This window comes from Galeopterus variegatus, unplaced genomic scaffold (genome assembly GCF_000696425.1).
Source record: "Galeopterus variegatus unplaced genomic scaffold, G_variegatus-3.0.2 Scaffold3124, whole genome shotgun sequence".
NCBI classification, from domain to species: domain Eukaryota; kingdom Metazoa; phylum Chordata; class Mammalia; order Dermoptera; family Cynocephalidae; genus Galeopterus; species Galeopterus variegatus.
In genome coordinates, this window is record NW_007729235.1 from 199,770 (window position 1) to 222,843 (window position 23,074).

At 55.8% G+C, this 23,074-nt stretch overlaps 3 protein-coding genes across 3 annotated transcripts in view; 2 read left to right on the forward strand and 1 right to left on the reverse strand.

Annotated features, from left to right (window-relative positions):
• The first annotated feature begins 948 nt into the window (after positions 1-948).
• Positions 949-8,757, forward strand: EMILIN1 (elastin microfibril interfacer 1). Its single transcript, XM_008584001.1, has 8 exons — positions 949-1,604; positions 2,546-2,671; positions 3,134-3,354; positions 4,363-6,294; positions 6,745-6,861; positions 7,312-7,329; positions 7,487-7,624; positions 8,046-8,757. The coding sequence occupies exons 1-8, from the start codon at positions 1,435-1,437 to the stop codon at positions 8,381-8,383; spliced, it is 3,060 nt and encodes a 1,019-aa protein (XP_008582223.1). The 5' UTR covers positions 949-1,434; the 3' UTR covers positions 8,384-8,757.
• Positions 8,758-9,242: 485 nt separating this feature from the next.
• The window catches only part of KHK (ketohexokinase (fructokinase)), a 15,123-nt gene continuing 1,291 nt past the window's right edge, over positions 9,243-23,074 (forward strand). Inside the window, exons 1-9 of the mRNA XM_008584003.1 lie at positions 9,243-9,324; positions 9,513-9,746; positions 13,360-13,476; positions 15,511-15,642; positions 17,886-17,958; positions 18,631-18,777; positions 19,987-20,075; positions 20,191-20,348; positions 20,437-20,948. Of these exons, the coding sequence (XP_008582225.1) occupies positions 9,266-9,324; positions 9,513-9,746; positions 13,360-13,476; positions 15,511-15,642; positions 17,886-17,958; positions 18,631-18,777; positions 19,987-20,075; positions 20,191-20,348; positions 20,437-20,522 (1,095 nt within the window). The 5' untranslated portion in view covers positions 9,243-9,265 and the 3' untranslated portion in view covers positions 20,523-20,948. The remainder of the gene's footprint in view (positions 9,325-9,512; positions 9,747-13,359; positions 13,477-15,510; positions 15,643-17,885; positions 17,959-18,630; positions 18,778-19,986; positions 20,076-20,190; positions 20,349-20,436; positions 20,949-23,074) is intronic.
• The window catches only part of CGREF1 (cell growth regulator with EF-hand domain 1), a 3,351-nt gene continuing 1,695 nt past the window's right edge, over positions 21,419-23,074 (reverse strand). Inside the window, exons 4-5 of the mRNA XM_008584002.1 lie at positions 22,823-22,947; positions 21,419-22,586 (exon numbers count right to left, since the gene is read on the reverse strand). Coding sequence (XP_008582224.1) covers positions 22,125-22,586; positions 22,823-22,947 — 587 coding nt within the window. The 3' untranslated portion in view covers positions 21,419-22,124. The remainder of the gene's footprint in view (positions 22,587-22,822; positions 22,948-23,074) is intronic.

A 23,074-nucleotide genomic window follows, 5' to 3' on the forward strand; every position in this document is an offset into this window, starting at 1 on the left:
AGGTGCAGCGCCGAGGGTTGCGATCCCGTTGCCGGTCCCGGGCCGGTACGGGCGCGACCCTGAGGGTTGCGATCCCGAGGGTTGCGATCCCGTTGCCGGTCCCGGGCCGGTACGGGCGCGACCCTGAGGGTTGCGATCCGTTGCCGGTCACGAAAAAAGACAAAAAGGAAAAAAAAAAAAAGATTCTTAGGGCCGGCCTGTGGCTCACTTGGGAGAATGTGGTGCTGACAACACCAAGTCAAGGGTTAAGAGCCCCTTACCAGTCATCTTTAAAAAGAAAGAAAAAGATTCTTTCTCCTCTTGCCCGTGTCCCCTCCATTGCTTGACAGAAGACTGCTTCCCATTTCCAGATTCCTTTCTTTTTCTGTCTTCTCTGGATTTCCTGACTGCCTCAGTGGAGTCCTATCTCGTTTTCCTCCCTGGCCCAGGAGCCCTCTCTTCCCTCCTCCTTCTTTCTTCCAAATCATCTCCGCCCTACCATTTACTTGCTGCATTACCTTGGACAAGTTACCTTCCCACTCTGGGCCTCCATTTTCATGTCTCTAAAAGGAAGCAGCATGGACTAGATGGTGAGTGACGTCCAGCTGAGCCCTGCGCGTGCATTCTCCCTTTGGCAGTCTTCCCCTCCTGCTCTCCCCTCTGGGCTCCCTCTCTCAGGTCCTCTCTCCCAGGGGAGGCCTGCCCTAGCCCCAGGAGAGCTGTGGCTCTGGCTCCTGTTCCCTGTCTGAGTGACCAGCCCTGGGCCTCCTCCCCAGCTTTGGCCCCGGCTCCAGCTCCATGTGGCCCGTCTGAGAGGCTGGCCCCAAGCCCGGCGGCAACTCCACATTTCTGTTTTTCCTTTTTTTTCTCTCTTTCCCTGAGTTAACAAGAAGCAGATGTGGCGCACGATGTTTGGAGAGGTGGGGGGAGGAAGGGGGAGGCCGGCCCGCCAGTCAGACACGGGGGGAAGGGAGGGGAGTGAGCCAGGGAGAGGAGGCCGGCCCGCCCCACAGCCACTCTTGCGCCTCTGAACAGCCACAGGGGCAAAGCCCTGTCACCCCAGCATCTGGTCATCAGGGGAAAAGGACAGAGAGACCAGAGACGGCCAGCTGAGGCAGGGGGTGGAGGCCCAGGAAGCAGCATCTGAGAGGGGCAGGACCAGGCACAGGAGGCCAGGGGGCACAGAGAACAAACTCCCCTCAGAGCAGAGAAGAGGAGAGCGGAAGGAACCGAGGGAGGAACAGACGGGAGCCTGAGGAGGAAAGAGGAGGGGGAGAGGGGTCAAGCCAGGCAGCCAAGGAGGAGGCGTGTGGCTGGGGGCTGCCGGCAGGAAGCCGGGAACAGGACTGGTCCGGCTTGCGCCATCCCGTGGAGCATCGGCATCCCCCAGGGCCAGCAGAGGCGCCAGTGGTCAGGCAAGGATGTGCCTCTGAGGCCACTGCGGAGTGCCCCACCATGGCCCCCAGCACCCTCTGGAGCTGCTACCTCTGCTGCCTGCTGACTGCAGCCGCGGGGGCTGCTAGCTACCCTCCTAGAGGATACAGCCTCTACACGGGGGGCGGCGGGGCCCTCAGCCCCGGAGGGCCCCAGACCCAGAGCGCCCCCCGGCCCGCCAGCCGCCACAGGTAAGAATTTGGGTTCCAGCTGGAGGCTGGAGGTGGGTGTGAAGGGCAATAAAAAGGCGGGTATTCTGGCCACCACGTTGGCTACCCTCGCCTGGGCTGCATCCCCAATGCAGGAAAGAGCTGGGAGAGAGGAAGCCCATCCATCAGGTGGTGCCTCACATGCCCACCTTCCTGTGGAGCCTTTTCCAGGGCCCCCTGAACAGATCGCTCCATGGGTGACCTAAGGGGGGATCAGCTCCCACATCCTTCCCATGGGGACCTTAGGTTAGCTGCCCAGGGACACTACCCTGAGGGGCGTGGGCCAGGCCTTTCTGCCAGCCCCGGATCCTCAAGCAGACCTTGTGTTCCTTTCTAGGGCTTCTTTGGCCCCAGCCAGCAATCCATAATCCTGACACCACTCCTGCTCTGCTCCCTCCAGCCACACACAGATCAGTGGCTGGCATGAATGGGACCAAGAGTGTAGGACTGTAAACTCCAAGCGGGGCAGGGCTCCTCAATGGCTTATTCTCCACTTAACCCCGAGCTGGGCCTCGGCCTACCCCTGTCTCTTCCCCTGAGGGGTTGGTGGAAGCCGTTATCCAGGGGATCACCCAGAGGGACCTTGCTGGCCAGTGAGGGCTGAGACAGGGCCAGAAAGGGACACTCCACTGATTTCATAAATTCAGAGGCTCCCCAAGATGCCACAGCCACAAGAACTGACTTCTCTGTGGTTGTGGTTTTCCATTCTGCACCTCTCTCCATCTTGAAAAGTCTTTATCTGCTCCTGCTACGGGAGGGCGGGGGGGTGGGGGGAGGCGTGCACTGCCCCTGCCAAGGCCCTGGCTCTCACTGGTCCCTGAGGGCCCTTCATCTCTTGACATCCTCCCCCACTCTGGTAGCCCCTAAGCCCTCTTTTGGGGCGTGTGTCTCTGGTGCTTGAGCCCATGGGGTTGTGCCTACAGGAACTGGTGTGCCTACGTGGTGACTCGGACAGTGAGCTGTGTCCTTGAGGATGGAGTGGAGACCTTCGTCAAGCCGGACTACCAGCCCTGTGGCTGGGGCCAGCCTCAGTGTCCCCGAAGTATCATGTAAGCCCCCAATGCTGGGGGATGGGCACTTGGTGGGAGCTGGGCAAGGGCAGAAGGTGGGTGGCCAACTTAGGGAATTTGTGAAAAGCATGTCGCAAAAGGCAGGACAGGGCTTCAGCCAGAGCCATTCTTTGGAGATGCTGAGACAGCAGTTTGGCTGGTGGGATACTGATGGCAGATTTACCATACCTGCCAGCCCCCAAATGCCTTCTCTGGGATGGGTCATCCTCAAGGAAAGGCACTCAAGGTTCCAGCACAGGGCAAAGGGAGGAAGAGTGGGATTTGGCCCTTGGCCAAAACGTTGACAGTTGTCAACTGAGCAAGGCCACATGCTAGACAGTCACGGGGACACAGCCTGAAGGACAGGCCTTTCCTATCAGCAGCTACCCATCTCTGAGAACAGGGGCCAGGGTCACTGACTGTACAGGGAGGAATAAAGAGGTGTCCCTCTGCCTCTGCCAGGTACCGCAGCTTCCTCCGCCCTCGCTACCGTGTGGCCTACAAGACAGTGACAGATATGGAGTGGAGGTGCTGTCAGGGTTACAAGGGAGATGACTGTGGTGAGGGTCCTGCCTCAGCGCTGGGCCCTGCACCTTCTACCCCCCACCCCCCACCCCAGCCTGCCCGCCCCAACCTCTCTGGCTCCAGTGCAGGCAGCCACCTCAGTGGACTAGGCGGAGAAGGTGAGTGTGGGAGCTGCTGGGGGTGGGAAGTGGGGGTCTCTGTGCTCTGAGTCAGAGAGAAGAGAGGAACAGAAGGGAGTTCGTGAGATCCCTGAGATTCCATATGTGTGTGTGTGCGCGCGCGCACGTGTATGTGTGTGAGAGAGAAAATGCGCTCACACACACCCACGTGTGGCCAAGATCCTTCCTAGCTAGGAACAGCTGTGGGAGGAAGGGAGCATTCCTTTGAGGAGCTTAGTCCATGGGGATGGAAATTGAAACTACAAGTCCTAGCATGCACTGTACTTGACTACAGGTCCCAGACCCCTCCACAGCCTCTGGAGACTGCAGGTCCCAGAATGCAGTATTTCCCTTGTGTGTGCCGGGCACACTGGATGTGCTCTGTTTCCCTGCCAGCGAGATAGCCATACTATAATTATAGAAACAGGAAGTTCTGGCTGACTCTCTGATAATCCAGCGAGGCCCCAGCTGGAGGCTTGGGAGAGAGGCTTGCCACAGAGCCTCGTATTTGTCCCTATGTTGTTGTATGGAAGTGCCGCCCAGTACCAGCTACTGTTGTGGTACCCAAAGTGCCTGCCCCACATTCCCATTTCATTCCTCTTGACAGCCCTATGAGGGAGGACAGAGAGTGTCATTTTCATTTAATAGATGAGGAAATAGTTTCCAAGAAGTTAAGAAGCACTGTGGATAAGTGAGAAGGACGTGGGCTTGGTGGCCAGAAGATGATCTGGGTTTGAAACTTGGCACTGCCACTTATTAAACTTGCAATCCATGGCTGGTTACCTCCTATCTCTGGTCCTCTGTTTCTATAAAATGGGAAGTTAATAGTATGTGCCCAAGGGAGTAGTTGTAAGGGGAACAGACCCATGGTTCAAATTTGACCCATAGGAGAGGCAGAGCCAGCCTGGGCCTCTGACTCTTGCTGGAGCTGGGGTGAGCAGGGCCTAGGAGGCAGGCCCTGAGCTCTAAGGTCCAGCCCATGTTTCCTCTGCCTTCCCCTCTCTTCAGGTCCTGGGGAGTCTGAAAAGGTGCAGCAACTGGAGGAGCAGGTGCAGAGCCTGACAAAGGAGCTGCAAGGCCTTCGGGGTGTCCTGCAGGGACTGAGTGGGAACCTGGCAGATGTGCAGAGGGCTGTGGAGACAGCATTTAATGGGAGGCAGCAGCCAGCAGATGCAGCTGCCCAACCTGGCGTGCATGAAACCCTCAACGAGATCCAGCACCAACTGCAGCTTCTGGACAACCGTGTGTCCACCCATGACCAGGAGCTGGGCCACCTCAACAACCATCATGGTGGCAGCAGGGGCAGCAGCAGTGGCAGTGGCAGGGCCCCATCCCCAGCCCCAGCTTCTCCTGGCCACAGTGAGGAGCTGCTGCGACAGCTGGAGCAGCGACTGCAGGAGTCCTGCTCTATGTGCCTGGTGGGGCTGGATGGCTTCCGCCAGCAGCAGCAGGAGGACAGGGGGCGGCTGCGAGCGCTGGAGAAGCTTCTGGCCTCTGTGGAGGAACGGCAGCGGCAGCTTGCAGGGCAAGCCATGGGCCGCAGGCTCCCTCAGGAATGCTGCCCTCCAGAGCTGGGCCGGCGATTGGCAGAGCTAGAACGGAGGCTGGATGTAGTGGCCGGCTCGGTGACAGTGCTGAGTGGGCGGCGTGGCACCGAGCTGGGAGGAGCTGCCGGGCAGGGAGGTCACCCCCCAGGCTACACCAGCCTGGCCTCCCGCCTCTCTCGCCTGGAGGATCGCTTCAACTCCACCCTGGGGCCCTCGGAGGAGCAGGAGGAGGGCTGGCCTGGGGCTTCCCGGGGACTGGCCCACTGGCTGCCTGCTGCCCCGGGCAGGCTAGAGAAGCTGGAGGGACTGCTGGCCAATGCGAGCAGGGAGCTGGGTGGGCGGCTGGATCTGCTAGAAGAGCAGGTGGCAGGGGCTGTGCAGGCATGTGGGCAGCTCTGCTCTGGGGTCCCTGGGAAGCAGGACTCTCAGGTCAGTGAGATCCTCAGTGCCTTGGAACGCAGGGTGCTGGACAGTGAGGGACAGCTGCGGCTGGTGGGTTCAGGTTTGCACAAGGTGGGAGCAGCTGGGGAGGCCCAGCAGGCCATGCTAGAGGGACTGCAAGGGGTCGTAGGCCGGCTCCAGGACCGCATGGATGCACAAGACGAGGCAGCTGCAGAGTTCGTGCTGCGGCTCAATCTTACAGCAGCACGGCTGGGCCAACTGGAGGGTCTGCTGCAGGCCCGTGGGGATGAGGGCTGTGGGGCCTGTGGAGGTGTCCAAGAGGAACTGGGTCGCCTTCGGGATGGTGTAGAACGCTGCTCCTGCCCCTTGTTACCTCCACGGGGCCCTGGGGCCGGGCCAGGTGTTGGGGGACCAAGCCGGGGGCCCCTGGATGGCTTCAGTGTGTTTGGGGGCAGCTCAGGCTCATCCCTACAGGCTCTGCAAGGAGAGCTCTCTGAAGTTATTCTTACCTTCAGCTCCCTCAATGACTCACTGCATGAACTGCAGACCACCGTGGAGGGCCAGGGCGCTGATCTGGCTGATCTGGGGGCCACCAAGGACAGCATCATTTCTGAGATTAACAGGCTGCAGCAGGAGGCCACAGAGCATGCTACGGAGAGTGAAGAGCGCTTCCGGGGCCTGGAGGAGGGACAGGCACAGGCTGGCCAATGCCCCAGCCTGGAGGGGCGACTAGGCCGTCTGGAGGGAGTCTGTGAGCGGCTGGACACCGTGGCTGGGGGACTGCAGGGCCTGCGCGAGGGCCTTTCCAGACACGTGGCTGGGCTCTGGGCCGGGCTACGGGAAACCAACAGCAGCAGTCAGATGCAGTCAGCCCTCCTGGAGAAGCTGCTGGGGGCACAGGCGGGCCTGGGCAGACGGCTCGGTGCCCTTAACAGCTCCCTACTGCTCCTGGAGGACCGTCTGCACCAGCTCAGCCTGAAGGACCTCACTGGTGAGGGGGCATGGGGGACCCCTTTCAAACCCTTTCTTTCTCCTCCCCAACTCCACAACAGCCCAGCCTTGATCTCACCTGCTTTCTCCCACCTCTGCCCAGCATGAATTGCAGCCCCAACCACTGTCCCACTGTTAGTTTGTACACAAGAGATGATGCAAGGACCTAGCTTCCTGCCCTCCCTCTGGCTGCTCAGATGGGTTTGTGGGTAGGTGAGATGATGCAAGGACCTAGCTTCCTGCCCTCCCTCTGGCTGCTCAGATGGGTTTGTGGGTAGGTGTGTTGTTGCTCTGCCAGCCAGGTACCCAGTATGGGCAGCGAGGGGCCCCATCTCCCCACCACCTGCAAAGCCCCACCTGGTTCCATCTCCCTGTCCATGGAGCCACCACCTGCCCTGTTCATTGGATACTTGCTTTATGGCTCTCCTTCAACTTAGTTTTGTCACTATAGGGCCTGCGGGTGAGGCTGGACCCCCAGGGCCTCCTGGGATGCAGGGGCCCCCAGGGCCTGCTGGACCTCCAGGACCTCCAGGCAAGGATGGACAAAAGGGACCCATCGGGCTGCCAGGTATGTGGGCTGAGACCCTTGCTGCAGTGAGGGTTGCCACTCCCCTGGGCAGCCCCAGGCTTGATAGTCCACTCTGAACTTGACAGAGAAAAGGAAGAGGTGAGGAACCGGGGGTCCTATAGGGCCGATAGGGGAAAGATAGAGGAAAGGGACTAGGAGCTGGGACAGTCACAGCATTTGGCTAATTGGATATGTTGGCGCCTCTGCTGTATTGGAAACTAAGGCTGAGCTGACAAGGGCTATCTGGGGTGTGAAGGGCTGGAGACTAGGGCTCACAGCCGAGCAGTTGAACAGAACAGACCCTACCTATTCCTCCTTTTCTTGATATCCCCATTCCTGCTTTGAAGTCCACATAGGCCCCAGCACAGTGGAAGAGACTCAGCAGATGTTTGCTGAGTGACTTAGTGAGAGCTGCCTTACTTCTTACTGCACCCTTTCCTCTTCCCACAGGTCCCCAAGGTGAACAGGGTAAGTTCCTCTCATGTGATTCTGGAGGGAGAAGAACTGAACTAGGGGTTGGAGGATGGCAGTCCTCAGGCAACCCTCAGGCTAGATCTAGAAGGAGAAGGGGGGCAGGTCAGCTCTGCCCCGGGCATCTGCTCTAACACCCACCCTACCCCCCCAGGAGTGGAGGGGGCACCAGCAGTCTCTGTGCCCCGGGTGGCATTTTCAGCTGCGCTGAGTTTGCCCCGGTCTGAACCAGGCACAGTCCCCTTCGACAGAGTCCTGCTCAATGATGGAGGCTACTATGATCCCGAGACAGGTAAGCCCGGGAGGGGGCTGCACTGAGTGCTCGGGGAAATGGGCGAGGCTGTGCAGTGACACCTTCTCATACATGCCTCTTCCGACAGTGTGAATCTTTTCACTCCCTGAGTTGGGGAGACCCCTGCTCTTTCCTTCGTTTAATCATTCTCGCCACAGCTTGGGCTGGGAGATGGGGAAGGGAGGGGAGGAGTCATTCAGTCAACAGGCCTTTACTGGGTCTGCTCCTGCCCAGGCACTGTTTTAATGCTGGGGATTCAGTACTGAACAAAACACCAAATTCCTTGTAGCTTACATGCTAGTGGAGAACAGGTGAAGAGGCTCAGCGGGTCCCTTCCTAATCCAGGAATTCTGGGTGGGCTTCCCGAAGCCTTCCTGATCCTGGCTCTGTCTCCGCTCCTGACGGCCATCCTTGTCCCCAGGCGTGTTCACGGCGCCACTGGCCGGACGCTACTTGCTGAGCGCGGTGCTGACTGGGCACCGGCACGAGAAAGTGGAGGCCGTACTGTCCCGCTCCAACCTGGGCGTGGCCCGCATAGACTCCGGCGGCTACGAGCCCGAGGGCCTGGAGAATAAGCCGGTGGCCGAGAGCCAGCCCAGCCCGGGCGCGCTGGGCGTCTTCAGCCTCATCCTGCCGCTGCAGGCAGGGGACACGGTCTGCATCGACCTGGTCATGGGGCAGCTGGCGCACTCGGAGGAGCCGCTCACCATCTTCAGCGGCGCCCTGCTGTATGGGGACCAGGAGCTCGAGCAGGCGTAGACAGGGGACCGGCTCGACCCGCCCGAAGTGCCTGCGCCGGCCCAAGAGCCAGCGAGGGCGGCGGGCTTCTCGGGGTCTCGGCCTGGGACGGGGCACCCAGCCCCTGGCGAGCGGCCGCACCCGCCGCGGTACTGGCGCCCAGAGCACGCCGGTTCGGGGACTCCGGGGTCCCCTAGTCCAGACTCGTATCCTGACCACTGTTCCCTCCAGGACCTGGACTGCGGAGGGGCCGATCCTCGCACCCTTTGCTCCCTCAACCGGCCCTCTAGGCCGATTCCCTGGGCTCCAGGGCTCTCTTGAGCAGGCTCTGGCCCCACCGCCACACTAAACTATTCAGGAATAAAGACACTTGGTTTTTTCTAAAAAAAAATGAAGCCACCGTTCTGCTCCAGTACGTGTTCGGGGGTAGAAGGAGGACATAGGGGACGGGCGGGGGAAGACGGCGGCCTACAGAGGGCATCCCGGGTTCCGGACCGGCCTCGCCCTTCCAATCATCTCGGCCCGGGTGGCTCTGCCTGCCATGGGCTCGGGGGGCGCGGACCGCAACGTGCTTCGGCCCCTTGGGGTCGCCTCGGGCACCTCCCCTCATCAAGCCCTGCCGCAGGAGTCCGCCAGGGGGCGCTCGGTGCCTCCCGTCACGTGACGCCCGCCCACCTGGCCGGCCTGGCCGCTGGGCGGCGTGGGCGGGGCCTCTGCTGGGAAGGGCCGGGCTTCGGGGGCGGGGCAGCCGCGACGGCGCGAGCCCAGGCTTAGGCTGCGGGGGCGGGGCTGCGGCTGCCAGGCCCGCTCAGTCCCTCCCGTCCAGGGTAAGGAGTCGGAGCGGGAGGTGCAGGAGAGGGCGGGAATGGTGGCGCATTTCTAGAGCACTTTCTCTTTGCATTCATGAGATTGCTTAGCCGCGCTTTGGAGAGGTTTGCATCAGCTCCAAGTCCATCTGACGAGTGAGTAAACTAAGGCCGAGTAGTGGGAAGCGTTGCCATCTGCAGGGCCAGGCAACCTGCTAAGGGAAGGTCAAGGACCAAGACCTGGGCGTTGGCGCTCCCAGGCCAGTTTGGGTCAGTGGGCGTCGGGAGAAAGGGCCCTGCTCCTTTCCCTGCACCCCAACTCACCGCACCCCTCTCCGCTGCAGGAGGCTCCCTGGAGGAGGTTCTGCACTCGGAGGAGGAGCCAGGGTAGCCCCTGGGAGCGGGGACACAATCCTCCAGGATAAGAGGCATTGCTGGGGAAGAACCGCATCAGCCGGTTTGGCAGAAAGTTCCGGGAACAGCCTCATGGAAGAGAAGCAGATCCTGTGCGTGGGGCTAGTGGTGCTGGACGTCATCAGTCTGGTGGACAAGTACCCTAAGGAAGACACGGAGATAAGGTAGGGGCGCCCGGGCCTCTCGGAGACCCCGGAGCCACTGCAGCCCAGGTTTGTGCCCGGCAGCCAAAGCTACGGAGCTGGCGAGCCAGGGACCCCGCAGTGAGACAGTGAGAGCCCAGCCTCTGAGCCGGCGCCCTCTGCCTGGGAAGCCTGGAGAGCTCCAGCAGGAGAGGAGAGGAAGGAATTGAGGCCTTTAATAATAAGGCCAGGCTTTGGTTGTCATTGTGTTAGCCAATCCCCATCTCAACCCTGCGACCTTGGCAGGTATCAGGATCCTCATTTTACTAATAAGCAAGTGGAGACTGAGAAAGTGATTTATCTAAGTACACAACTGGTAAGGTGTGAGAACAGTTTCCTTTTTTTTCCCTTACTAATAAGCAAGTGGAGACTGAGAAAGTGATTTATCTAAGTACACAACTGGTAAGGTGTAGGAACAGTTTCCTTTTTTTTACACAACTGGTAAGGTGTGAGAACAGTTTCCTTTTTTTTCCCCCCCCCGGTATGGGGATCCAAATCCTTGACTTTGGTGTTACCAGCACCAAGCCCTAATCATTTAACCGGCCAGCACCCTTCCCCCCTTTTTTTTTAACTCCAAGCATCAGTACGAAGTCCTTTCACCAACATTTACTTCTAATTTGTTTACCATATATATGTCTCACTTATTTCTAGAAAAGATTTGAAGTAGCTTACAGTAAGAGGTGTGTGCCATTAGACTGTTCAAGAACTTTTAAAACTGTGCTATTAGAGCTTTGACTGTAGCTCAGGGCTTGCTGGCACGGGAAGTGAGTATGGAGATGTTGTGGGTTATGGATAGAGCTGGTTCATCAGCCACACAGACTTCTCCCTGGTGCCACATTCCAAAAGGAATTTGCCAGAAGTCCTTTTACAAGGGTCAGCAAGCACCACAGTGGAAAACATCCTTTTCAGTTGTCTGGTAGAAGCTGAAGAGTCATTTGTTGGTTCTCATATTTAGTTCTGATAAGGGCCATACCATTACACCCATAAGGCCTTGTAGGCATTTCTGTGGGCACGAGCTGCTAGCTTTCTCCTGGTGCAGTCTAGCACTTAGAAAGCTGAGAATTTCTCCTGGTTATCAGTTGTCTCAGCCAAGAACTGGATAAAAGGCAGTTCCGGACTGAACTCTGGAAGACAGTACAGCTCTGATAACCATGAGGTTAATCGAGGGGAGAGACCACACTCTTCAGGCCCGGAGTCCACAAACACTGCCACATGCATTGTCTCATACTCCCCACAGCTGCCCATGGGAACTGTATAAGGATAGGGCACATGCCTCGTATAGATGAGGAAGCTGGAGATTTGGAGGAATTAATTATTTGTTTAAGGCTGTGAGTTAATGAGCAGCAGAGCAGCAATTACAGCTCAAGTCTCCTAACTCAGAGGCTAGTGCTCCAGCCTTCTTCGTCTCTTGACTCCGTCCCTTTGCTGCTGCCCATCTTTGTTTGGCAGAGGTGCAGCGTGCAGGGACAGTGCAAAAGGGGCACAGGCTGTGCTTCTGTGTAGGTAACCCACTTACCATGGTGGCGTCAGCCCCAGGACAGGGTGCTCAGTGAGGAGTTAGGCTTTCTCTCAGGGAAACAGTGCAAATTCCGGAGCCACAGGTTCTCTAAGCACTGTGGAGGGTCTGGGGGAGACCCAGAGAGGGAAACTAGAGCCGAAGCCCCATTCCCTGTGAGGTTAATTATGTTGGGAGACTAGAGGAAGGTCCTGCTAGCTCCCACGCTGACGGGGCAGGTTCTAAAGGTGAGTCCTAAGTGAGGCACCTCTCCAAGGAGACCCTTCCCACGTATGCAGCACTCCCTGCCCTTCATAGTGTGCCGCCTCCTCTCCCATCCCCATGGCTCAGCTTCTCTGCAGTCCAGCTCCTGGACTCTTGCGCCTCCCAGAAGAGCAAATCTGAGTGGGGACCCAGTCCTTCCTGGGCACCTCAGCCCCATCTGTCCCAGGGTCTCTGTGCTTGACAGGCTGTTGGGAACTCTCAGGAACTACTCCCAGGATCTCAGCCAGACCCCTGAGGAGTGGGTCTCAGCCCACGCTGAGAAGAGCCTTCTAGAACATCCTCGTACTCAGCTGAGCATTTCGGCACAGGAAGTATCAGTGTGACTTTAAAGGTTTTTCACGGAGTAAAATTCCTCACACTTTCATAGAAACCTCATCAAAGTCTGGCTGGTTAGATCAGTTGGTTAGAGTACAGCCTTATAACACCAAGGTGGTGGGTTCAGATCCCCATACTGGCCAGCCACCCAAAAAAAAAAAAAAAGTATTAAACCACTGGTTGACAATTGGCTTTAAGAAACAACAACAACAAAAAAACCCTCATCAAAGCTTGGGCCTAACTGCTTTTCATTTAAAAATACAAGGAAATAGTAATAGCTTTTGGAGTCAGGAAACCTGGGTTCTGATGTCACCTTTTTTCCCCACCTATTTCAGCTTTGTCATTTTAACTGTTGTAAACTTGAGCAAGTCAGATCCCTCTAGACTCCTTCTTACTTTGCATGAAAGTTTCTCTAAAGCACATAACTTGAAAAATCTTTGACACTTTACAAATTAGTATTCTTTTTTTCTAATGAGATGATGCTCTCCTTTTCCCAAGGCAGAAGGAAACTTCAAGGTTAAGTTCCCTTTATATATACAAATATACCTTATCATATGAGATATATTTGTGTTCAAATATCCCTTTGTACCCAAATATACCTTAGCCTAAAATTTTGGTTATTTCTCCTAATTAGTTGCTCTTATCGTAAGCTGCCGTAATAATTATTATTTTCTTTTTGGAACCAGCACAACAGAAATAACAACATATACTGTTTACCTCGCAGTGTTACTGCAGCACAAATGAGAAATTGTTTAAGTGCTTTGACTCTATGTGTGCAAGTTATCCCTTTTGTTGTTGACGATGACAGTGAAGCCCTTTAGGTATATCTTTTTTTTTTTTTTTTTTTTTTGGATAGATTTTCAGTAAAGATGGAGGAAAACCAGTCTTCACCCAATAATCTTTTTAACTTTGACACCGTAAAAGTTAGCACCTCCGCTTCTTAAATGATCACAGTGTGCAGCTTTGCTCTCTGGTCTTACTCATTTTATTTGATAACTGCAGTTATTATTGAAGTAGGCTCTCTTAAGACAGGATTGGATAGTAAATGTGATAGCTTTGGGAAGAAACACTTAGTTTCCAAGGTCCTTGGAGTTGATGCAGCTGTCAAGAAGGAGGCTGAAGGTACAGCCCTCTGGGAGCAGCGCTGACCTGGGTGAAGGGGGTCATTGTAACTGAGGAGGAGATGACCCAGACTTAGCAGGGCCCTCAAACTGTGACGGACTCGAGTGAATGGTTTCCTGATGCCCTAAGAACAGGTGGAAGCGTCGAAAGTTATCTCTGTGAGCTTGAATTTAGCCTGGGCTGGGGAGACAGACCCGGCCCTCAGCCAAGCCCCTCCTTCAGCTGAGCCTCAGTGGCCCCATGTAGAAAATGAGACCGTGGCCTCGATGCTTTCTGAGGGGAGCCCCGGTTGTTATGTTCTGTGGGCCCGACACAGGGGACTGGGGTTGGCCCAGGACCAGTCTGCTGGGGCTGCCAGACCCTCCTTGTGCTTCACAGGTGCTTGTCCCAGAGATGGCAGCGTGGAGGCAATGCATCCAACTCCTGCACAGTTCTCTCCCTGCTTGGAGCCCCTTGTGCCTTCATGGGCTCACTGGCCCCTGGCCATGTTGCCGAGTGAGTCCAGCGGGGAGCACTCACTGGGGGAGGCTTGCATGCAGGATTGGGGGGAGGGGGAGCAAGCAGTCTTAACCCGGGATGGGCGGGGTATAAAAAATAGCTTGTGGCCACCAGAAGGGGTGGGAGGGGCACGTTGGGCAGTGGAGGACTGGACTCCCAGGCCCCCCTGGTGTGGCTTATCTGCTGTCAGGTGTTAACAGTTCCTGAGAAGGTCTCACTTCCACAACCTGCTTCCTGGCCACTCTCGGGAGCGTGCTTCAGCTTCCCCACCTTCTCCTTCCTTGCCTCCTACAGACTTTCTGCGGTGGATTTGCCTTTGCCCTCTGAAGTCCCTTATCCTGGCTATGCTTGAGGCAGAAGGCAGTTAGGGACTTGCTGTACCTGTCCTCCTCAAGGACGTCCAGCATCCATGGCCCCCAGACCCAGGCCCACAGTTTATTTCTCAGTGGAGGGGTAGGGCCAGTGCTCCTGTCCCCATTGTTCAGTGAAGCAGCCAGAGTACCCTGCCCAAGGACACATTGAAGGCTTGTGCTAAATCTAGGCCCAGAACCCATGCCTCCCAGCTCCACAGCTGTCGAAGCCACAGCCCATAAGTGGCCCATGTGCTTTCTCAGTGTTGGCTGCTGCAAGGACCCAAGAGTCCTTTGACCCCTGGCGCTGCCAACTCAGCAAGCACTTATCGGGAGGTGAGGCCCACACTTTGCCCACTGTGAGCACCGGGGCAGGCTGCCAGGTTGCTGGCCTGTGAAGCACAGCCCTTTGAACCCTGGTTTGAGGGGGGCTACTGCCGGAGCCCAACGACTTGAGCCACAGACAAACTCCCCACCTTGATGGACTGGCATGACATGGATAGGGGGCGAGAATCTGCCCTGGGAGATGGACAGAGGGACTCAGAGCCAAGGGCTGGTCACTTGTTAACTGCTTCAATAGCACCTTCCCTCCTAGCTGGAGGCAGGCCTGTGGCTCTTGCTCAGGGTGGTGGACTCTCCTTTATGTAGCGATCATGCTGATGGGTGGGCCATTCAGAACTCTCCCCATGTGTCCAACAAACATTTAATGAACACCTACCATGTGCCAGGCAGTGTGGTACAAAAAGTTATTTAGCAAAACAAACCATGTTTCTGATGCTTTGGGAAAGCTACTAAAGGATCCTTGGGTTGTAAGTCAAGGAATGATGCCATGACTTAGTGCCTTTATACAAATCTGTATGGTCCAGCTTTGATGTTGCTGAAAGTGGGGTCTGGCCATAGTGAGAGAAGCCAGGATGGTGGCTGGACTGCTGGGCATAATTGTCAGCTCTTGGGCACAGAACAGTGCATTCTCAGAGAGGGCTGGCTTCTTTGTTCTCCTGCTGGTGCAGTCTTCCTGGGGGTATACCCCTGGGCTCACTCTGATGGACGGCAGTCATGGAAAGGGTCTTAGAGCAGGCCCATACTGAGTGGCACAGGCACTGGGAGCCAGCTCCCAGCCCAGGACGGTCCACCTGGCTGTGAGAGGACAGGGCAGTGAGTGGGCCCACCTCCTGGCTCGGCGTCCCAGAGGCAGGTGTAGAACAAGAGGAATCACAGCGTTAGAAGTGGAAGGGACTCCGGGGAAGAAAGCACCGTGAGGATGCAGAGGGCAGCTGGGGCAAAGTATTACCTTGGTAATTAATTATTAATTCTGCCCGGGCCTTGCATTAAATGGACTACAGCGTCCCCACCCCTGGCTTGGTTCAGATGGGATACAGGTTCTAGGTCCCAAATCTACCCCGTCCTACCTTTATGAACATGAGCAAATCAGGATTGGAGTGTGCTTGTCAGGACTTAAAAGAATGTCCCTTAGTGTTTCTCTCTCTGAGCTCCAGGCTCTGCACCCCTGCCTCTGCTGTTCCCTTACACAGCTTGTGGCAAATCTGTGATTCTCAGTTCTCTCCTAGCCCCCTCTGCTTGCACTCTGCCTTTCAGGGGCCCTAGTGGCCCTGCTAGCTACCCTCCAGTCCCCAAAACCCTTGTCGAACTGCAACTCCCGCGGGTTACTCCGCCCTGGCAGTTTTGTCCTGGATGACCTCCGCCGCTATTCTGTGGACCTACGCTACACAGTCTTTCAGACCACAGGCTTCGAACCCATCTCCACAGTCATCATCAACAAGGCCAATGGTAGCCGCACCATCCTATACTCCAGGTTTGTACACCCGTCTGCGCTTTGCCAGCTGCTGCCGCCATCACTAAACTCCCTGAACAGGACCCTTCTTCTCTCAGAGGCCCATGTGCTCCAGCATCCCTCCCCACTCCCATGGGAGGTCCAGGACACTTTCAGGCTCTAATCTGTGTCTCCTTGCCCTTTCCTTGACTCGGGCTCCACCCCAAGCTTCCTGGTGGCTGACTTCAGGCGGCGGGGCGTGGATGTGTCTCAGGTGGCCTGGCAGAGAGACGGGGAGACCCCCAGCTCTTGCTGCATCGTCAGCAACTCCAATGGCAATCGCACCATTGTGCTCTATGACACGTAAGGCCCCCCGGCCTCACCCTGCCACAACCCACCAATCAGTTCCCTCACTTGCCACCGTGGGCATCCCAACTGCTGCAGCCTACCTGTACCAGAAATTGCCCCCATGCCAACCTGTCCAGTGATTTCTGAATTGTTTTCAATTAGGGGAGAGGAGGGGTGGAAAGGGATGGGCTTTGTTCTGCCTGGTGACTTGGCCTTGGTCAACACCAAGAATGGGCAGGCAGGTCTGTACAAAATATAATTTATAATGTGATTGCTCCATAATCAGTCAATCAGCAGCTTGGGTGTGGGTGTGGGTGTGGGGAAATTGTTCTTAGGACAGAGGGATTGGAGGTGTGATTCAATCCGTTTATAATGTGATTGCTCCATAATCAGTCAATCAGCAGCTTGGGTGTGGGTGTGGGTGTGGGTGTGGGGAAATTGTTCTCAGGACAGAGGGATTGGAGGTGTGATTCAATCCATCTTAAGCCCTGAAGGGCTAGGGGGCCCACTGGGATTTCCAGGGTCAGCCCCAGAGTTGCCAGCTTGCGTGGCACTGGGGAGCTGGGGTTTGGGTGTTCAAAAGAGATGAGCCCCCAAAGGTCTTAGCATGATGAAACCAGACCAAACATGCCATACACCATTTGCAGCCATTGCTGGAGGAGAGAGAAAGGGACACTGGGTCAGCGGACCAGGGCCACCTAATGTGGTACTAATCTCGGGGGAGGAAGCACCCCTTCAGGGTCCCAAGCTACTCAGGAGAATGCCCATGGGCCTAGACCCTTCTCATCTCTCCCAGACTCCCTCCTGAAGAATCTCAGAGGTTTAGTTTCCTGAGAACCTAGTATGCCAGGTACTGTGTTAAGGCTGGGAGAGTCCAAGCCCAGCTTCACTGTGGTCCGGGCTGTCCCTCCTGCCCAGCATGACCACTGGACCTGGGGGAGAGGAGCAGTCATCCTAGGACAAACTTTATAGTCCCTGGGCTCCATATGTGCTCACAAGTGAGTGGGCAGGCATATGCACTAGAGCTGACCTTCGGATTGGGCAACCCTAGCCCTCTGCCCATTAAGCAACAATTTGTAGCAACTTTGATCAAGGACACCACATGGATATTCACAGGAAGGGAGGGAGAGGAGCTCTGAGGAGAAATGTTTATTGCCCACTGGCCTCAGTCCAGGCGTATTCACTCACATACCTCCACCTGCCCCAGGCCTGTGAAGCTGGGGGTTTTGGCCCCACTTACCAATGGGGAAGCAGCCTCAAAAGGGCCCAGGTCACACAGCTAGTTAAGTGGGTGAAAGATTTAGCCACAGAACATGGAGGGAGGACCATCGGCTGTGTGCAGGTCTCCAGCCAAGGAGGGTAGAGGCAAACCCCTTCTGGGGTCTCCACCTGTAAGCCAGCCAAACATATAAACTCTACTTTAAGTGCCAACTTGTACCTCAGGGTTGCAACAGGGAGCTGCCAAACTCAGGACAGGGGTGCTGTGGGTGCCACAGGCAAGCTCCCAGCGCTGGGGCACCAGAAATGAGCGGGACCATCTGAGAGCAGCAGAGCGGCCACGGGCCTTGCAGTTGGCAGAGTGCTGCATGCATGGTGCTGTGCGCTGCCCACAGGGGGATGCTGGGAAGTGTAGTCTCTGGTGCTCCCAGTGCATTCTGGGAGATGTGGTCTCCGAGACACAGAGCTGGCCCCTTGACCAGTGTTGCAGTTGAATTTACATTTAGATAATATCACTGCCTCAAACTCAGCAAGGGGCACCCCAGCAAACTGGGACAGGGCCCATCCTAGAGCAGAGCCTGAGATGCTGTGCTGTAGATCCACCTTCCTGCCATGCTGCCAGCAGCTCTGCACAGGTCCCCAGCAGCCAGTTACAGATCTTAGCCCTGGCTGACCTCATCATGCCCCTTCTTCTCTGTCCTTTCCATCTTGTGACCTAGGAACCTGCCAGATGTGTCTGCTAAGGACTTTGAGAAGGTTGATCTGACCCGCTTCAAGTGGATCCACTTTGAGGCAAGCCCCGCCCTACCTGTGTTTTGAGCAGCTCCACCTGCTAGTCCCTTCCACGTGTTCTGCCTCATTCTTGGTTTATTTGAAGCATGAAGTACCTTAGAGATAAATGAATCTAACCTCCCTCATCCCCTCTCCATCCTTCCTTAGTGTTTTCAGGTGAGGAAACTAAGGCCCAGAAAGATTGGGTGACAGTGGAGGTCACACAGCAGGCGAGGTCCAGGGCTTTCTGTGTTACAGGCTGCTTCACCTCCTCTAACTCTACCTCTGGCAGGAGGCTGGCTTCTTAGGGTCTGACCCCTTATCTCTGGGGAAGAAGGAATGAGAGTGCCTGACCCAGCTAAAGGGAACTAGAACCTTCACTCCAAGAGAGAAGTTTTGGAGTCTGGGTGGAAGAAAACCCTGAGGAGTCCTGAGTTCTAATTCTAGCCCTGTCATTTAACTTATCGTAGGTTCTTCAGAAAGTCTTTTTTATTCTTTAGTCTCCTCATCTGTGAAGCGGGAGAGCTAGCTGATAAGGTCTCCAAGGTCCATACAGCTCTAGCATTTGGTAATTTAGGATGGTTCTAGCCCAGCCTCCTTCCCAGCTCCTCTCCCTCCTCACCCAGAGTTCCAGCAGGGAGGGAAGAATGAGCCAGATCCCAGCCAGTCCTGAGCTGCCCTGTCCTGCCCCAGGGCCGGAACGCATCAGAACAGGTGAAGATGCTGCAGCGGGTAGAACAGCACAATGCCAGGCAGCCTCCAGAGCAGAAGATCCGGGTGTCCGTGGAGATAGAGAAGCCCCGAGAGGAGCTGTTCCAGCTGTTTAACTATGGAGATGTGGTACGTGCTCTATCAGCCTGTGCTTGCCACATCCAGCTAATTTGGTTCTTCAAGGGAGTCAGAGAGTCCCCTTGTCCTACCGACCATGCTCGGAATGGCAGTTCATGGCTTGGTGGTATGTTGGAGGGCAGGGTGCAAAGCAAACAGGCAGACCCGCAGCTTTGGGCTCTGGTGCAGGCCTCAGCATTGGCCAAGGAATAGAATTTCTCCACCCCAGGTGGGTGCATGGGTATAAGGGTGCCCAGAAGGCTCGGACAGGGAAGCCTTTGCACAAATATCTCCTCTGAGTCTCCTCAGTCTTTTCCTTTGCAAAATGAGGGGACAGAACTGTTCTCTAAGATTTTGTCCAACCCTGGGGTGGGTGGCAGGTTGTGGGAGATACTAGGGGTGACAGGAGGGTAGGAAGGAGACTTGCGCAAGGTAAATTTGGGCAGGGCTGGGATGTAAATGGATTTGGGTGATAATCCCAGCATCATAGCTGAAGCTGGTTGGAGACCACTCAACCTGTTGGTCCTCAATCTTGGCTACATGTTAAAAAATATGGATGCCTGAGCCCCAACCTCTTGTTTTTTATTTGATGGGTAGGGGGTAGAACCAAGGCATCGTTTTTTTGTTTGTTTGTTTTTACCCAAACTCTCTCTGGATATTCTAATGTGTGGTTAGTGTTGAGGGAGCTCTAGAGTCCCTACCCCTTTTACAAATGAAGAAACCAGACCTAGAGAGCATAGTTGTGTGCAAAAAAATAAAACAAAACACACTCCTGAGAGCCAGTATAGTTTGACTCGGCAGTGGCAGATTTTGCCCCACAATGGCGCTCAGGGCTCTTCCCCTTTTACAAATGAAGAAACCAGACCTAGAGAGCATAGTTGTGTGCAAAAAAATAAAACACACTCCTGAGAGCCAGTATAGTTTGACTCGGCAGTGGCAGATTTTGCCCCACAATGGCGCTCAGGGCTCTTTGTGGGTCTTCAATTCACTGACCTTAGAACAAACTGACCAGGGCGTTAGTGTCACAATTTACAGGGTTGTATTTTAGCATATCTTAAGCAAGTATAAAAATGTGTTCCTGTGGGACGGCGAGATGCTATGTTGGGGATTTATGTAGCCATGTTGGGGGAGTCGTGTTATAATGTGGGGGCAACACCAGGCTGCTGCTGGTGAGTGACGAGAGTTAGCAGTGAACACCAGCCTCTCTTCCACTGCCCGCAGGTGTTTGTCAGCAAAGACTTGGCCAAACACTTGGGATTCCATTCAGAGGAGGAAGCCCTGAGGGGCCTGTATGGTCGTGTGAGGAAAGGGTGAGCTGGCGAAACCAGGAGGGGGCCCTGGAGACAGGGGTGAGCCGGGATGCCAGGGGTCTGCCCTGCTGGGGCGGGGCTGGGCTAACTCCTGGCTGAGTGGCGGGTCTTGCAGGGCTGTGCTGGTCTGTGCCTGGGCTGAGGAGGGCGCCGGCGCCCTGGGCCCTGACGGCCAGTTGCTCCACTCCGATGCTTTCCCGCCTCCCCGGGTGGTGGATACTCTGGGGGCCGGAGACACCTTCAATGCATCCGTCATCTTCAGCCTCTCCCAGGGTGAGTACCCACCCATGCAAGGGAACAGGGCTGGGGCCGGCCCCTGCCCAGAGCACCAGGCTGATCCAGCTACTTGTCCCTCTTCCAGGGAAGAGCATGCAGGAGGCCCTGAGGTTTGGCTGCCAGGTGGCCGGCAAGAAGTGTGGCCTGCAGGGCTTTGATGGCATTGTTTGAGAGCCTGTGGCAGCAGGCTGGTGTCACTGCTGCCGTGGCCCTCTCCCTTCCATCCAGCCTGGCATCCGGGCTGCCCTGCTCCTTGGGCAGACGCAAGCTGTGGAGAGGACTCTGCCTGTGTGTCTTGTGTCCCCCACACGTCTCACCCTACAGAGCCTCAGAACAAATAAATCTCCTTGCCATGAGCCAGCTTTGTCTGGCAGTCTGTTCTTCCCTGATGCCCTAATTGCTTTGGTTGGGGATTCCCGAGGCTTTGACACTACAGTCCTCCCTCTTTTCATCCATTCCCCAAATTAATCTTCCCACCCAGGCCAGAGGAGAGGCTGCCTAAGCCAGAGCAGCAGGAAGTGCCCCAAGCTTGCCACCAGCTCTGTCCTCAGAGTGAAGGAGGCTCAGCTCTTCCTGGTGAAGAGAAGCCACAGCACGGTAGGTACAGATCTTGAGCCTTCCTGGCTGGGGAGGACTCAACTCCCCGCACTCCAGCGAACCTTCCAAACGACCAGAAGCCACGAGAAAAGCTCCCCTGGGCCCCGGGCTGTGCAGGGTCTCCACTCCCATGGCCTCAGGAGCTGGGAGTCCACATGGCTGAGCCAAACTGACAGGCTGGCGGGCAGGGAGCCTGCTCTGTGATTTGGGGGGGCCTTCACAGTCCAAACATATCTTCTCCGTGAACTGGCCCAGAGCCTGAAAGCGCCCCCTTGGAGCCTGCCTTGTAAATAAGGCGGTGCGTCAGCCACACATGTGACCCAGGATACAGTGTTGCTGTCCCTCGGGGAGATCAGATGAGGAGGGCATAATGGAATTGGGGGCCGACTCCAATATGGAAGTTGGGGCAGGTTGAGTAAGGCCATAACATGTGGTGAAGAGCGTGGGCTTTCGAGTCAGACAGACTCGAATTTAAATCTGCCATTTAATTAGCTGTGTGTCACTTTAGGATACATAAAATTGATCTTCCTCAATTTCCTCATCTGTCAAATGGAGATAATTCTGCCTAGTCATAGAGTTACTGTGAGGGTAAAATCAGGGAATATATAAAATGCCTAGCATGGTATTTGGTGTATATATTATGCTCTTAAAAAATGGTAGTTGTTATTAATATTACTGGGTGTGGGGACAAGGTGATGGGGACCATCTGCTACGAGCTGCAGGAGGTCATGGGGTGTCTGAACACCAGGTAAAGGGGGAATGGGAGAGTGTTTGGGCCCCAGGGATAGACTGAGCTTTTCTTCCTGGGGTTGTCTGCAGCTGGCTGTAGCTAGCACTGTAGACTGCTATCTCAGCACCACCGGCCTGGGAACACTGGGAAAGCTAAATCCCTGTCCTTCCAAGAGGACTGTCTGTTCCCCAACCCCTGCGCCCCTGAGGGGGTCTGAGTAGGCTGGACTGGTGAGAGATGGCCCAGGGGGATTAATTCGATCAGTTCTTTATTAGTTTTCTGGGCCCTAAAGCTCCCTTTCAACTTAGGGTCTCCCTGAGCTGCACAGAATGACCTTCCACCACTGGAGCTAGAAAGGGGACATAGAGGTGGTCCTCGTCTCAACACCCACAACCCACCCTCTGGACACCGAGACTTTGAGGGGTGCGGACCTCTATCCTCAAGGTTTATATCTCATCATTCTCCAGTTGAATAGCATGAACCTCAAACTCATCTGGGGTGTTCTTAGACACCAGTTTTTCCCCTGGAAGTTCCTTGGCTGCCTCTCCATTGTCCCTGACCTCTGCTTGTCCCCCAGCCTCCCCTCCAGGACCTGGGGCATCTCCTTCAGCCTCCAGCTGACCCCCACCCTCCTGTACAGGCTCCAGGGACTCCCTTTTGACCTCTACCTGGTCCCCAGCTTCTTCTCTGGGACTGAGGACTTCCTGTGTTTCCTGTCTTAGGGGGCTTTTAGCTAACAGAGACTGCCTCCCAACAGCTTGTGGCTCTTGGGGAGCTGGAGCAAGGGGCTCTCTGGCCTCTGCATATCTGGGGGCCTCTCCTGGGAAGTTGATGAGCTCTGCAGGAGTCATGAGCCCGTCCCCATTCAGGTCCTGGGTCTCGAGCACCTTGTCCACTACCAGGATCACCTGTGAAAGCACAGAGTCACTGTGGGGTCTCCAGTGACCGGAGATGTTCCCAGGAGCCCTGACCCTCCCCAACACCTTCACCCCCACCATCTTCCCCCACATCCTTGCTATGCAGGCTCTGAGCTCTCCTTTTACAGGGGACTCACCAAAAGAGTCATGATGAAGAAAATACCAAAGCCCCAAGGAGCCGGGTCTCCTTCATGGGAGAAGGGGGCTCCCCATCCAGCAGAGCTTACCGGGCTGGTGGTAGGAGAGTTAGCAGCTCCAGGGGCCAGAGCTGCTGTCAACATGGACAACAGCTCCAGGCCATCCAGCTGTCCACTCTGGTCATAGTCATGGAGAGCAAAGAGGTAGAGGAGAACTAAGGAGGAGAAGCTGGGTTAGTAGAAGCATCCAGGTTGGTTAGAGCATGGTGTTGTAACACCAACGTCAAGGGTTCAGATCCCCATACCAGCCAGCCACCAAAAAAAAAAAAAAAAAAAAAAAAA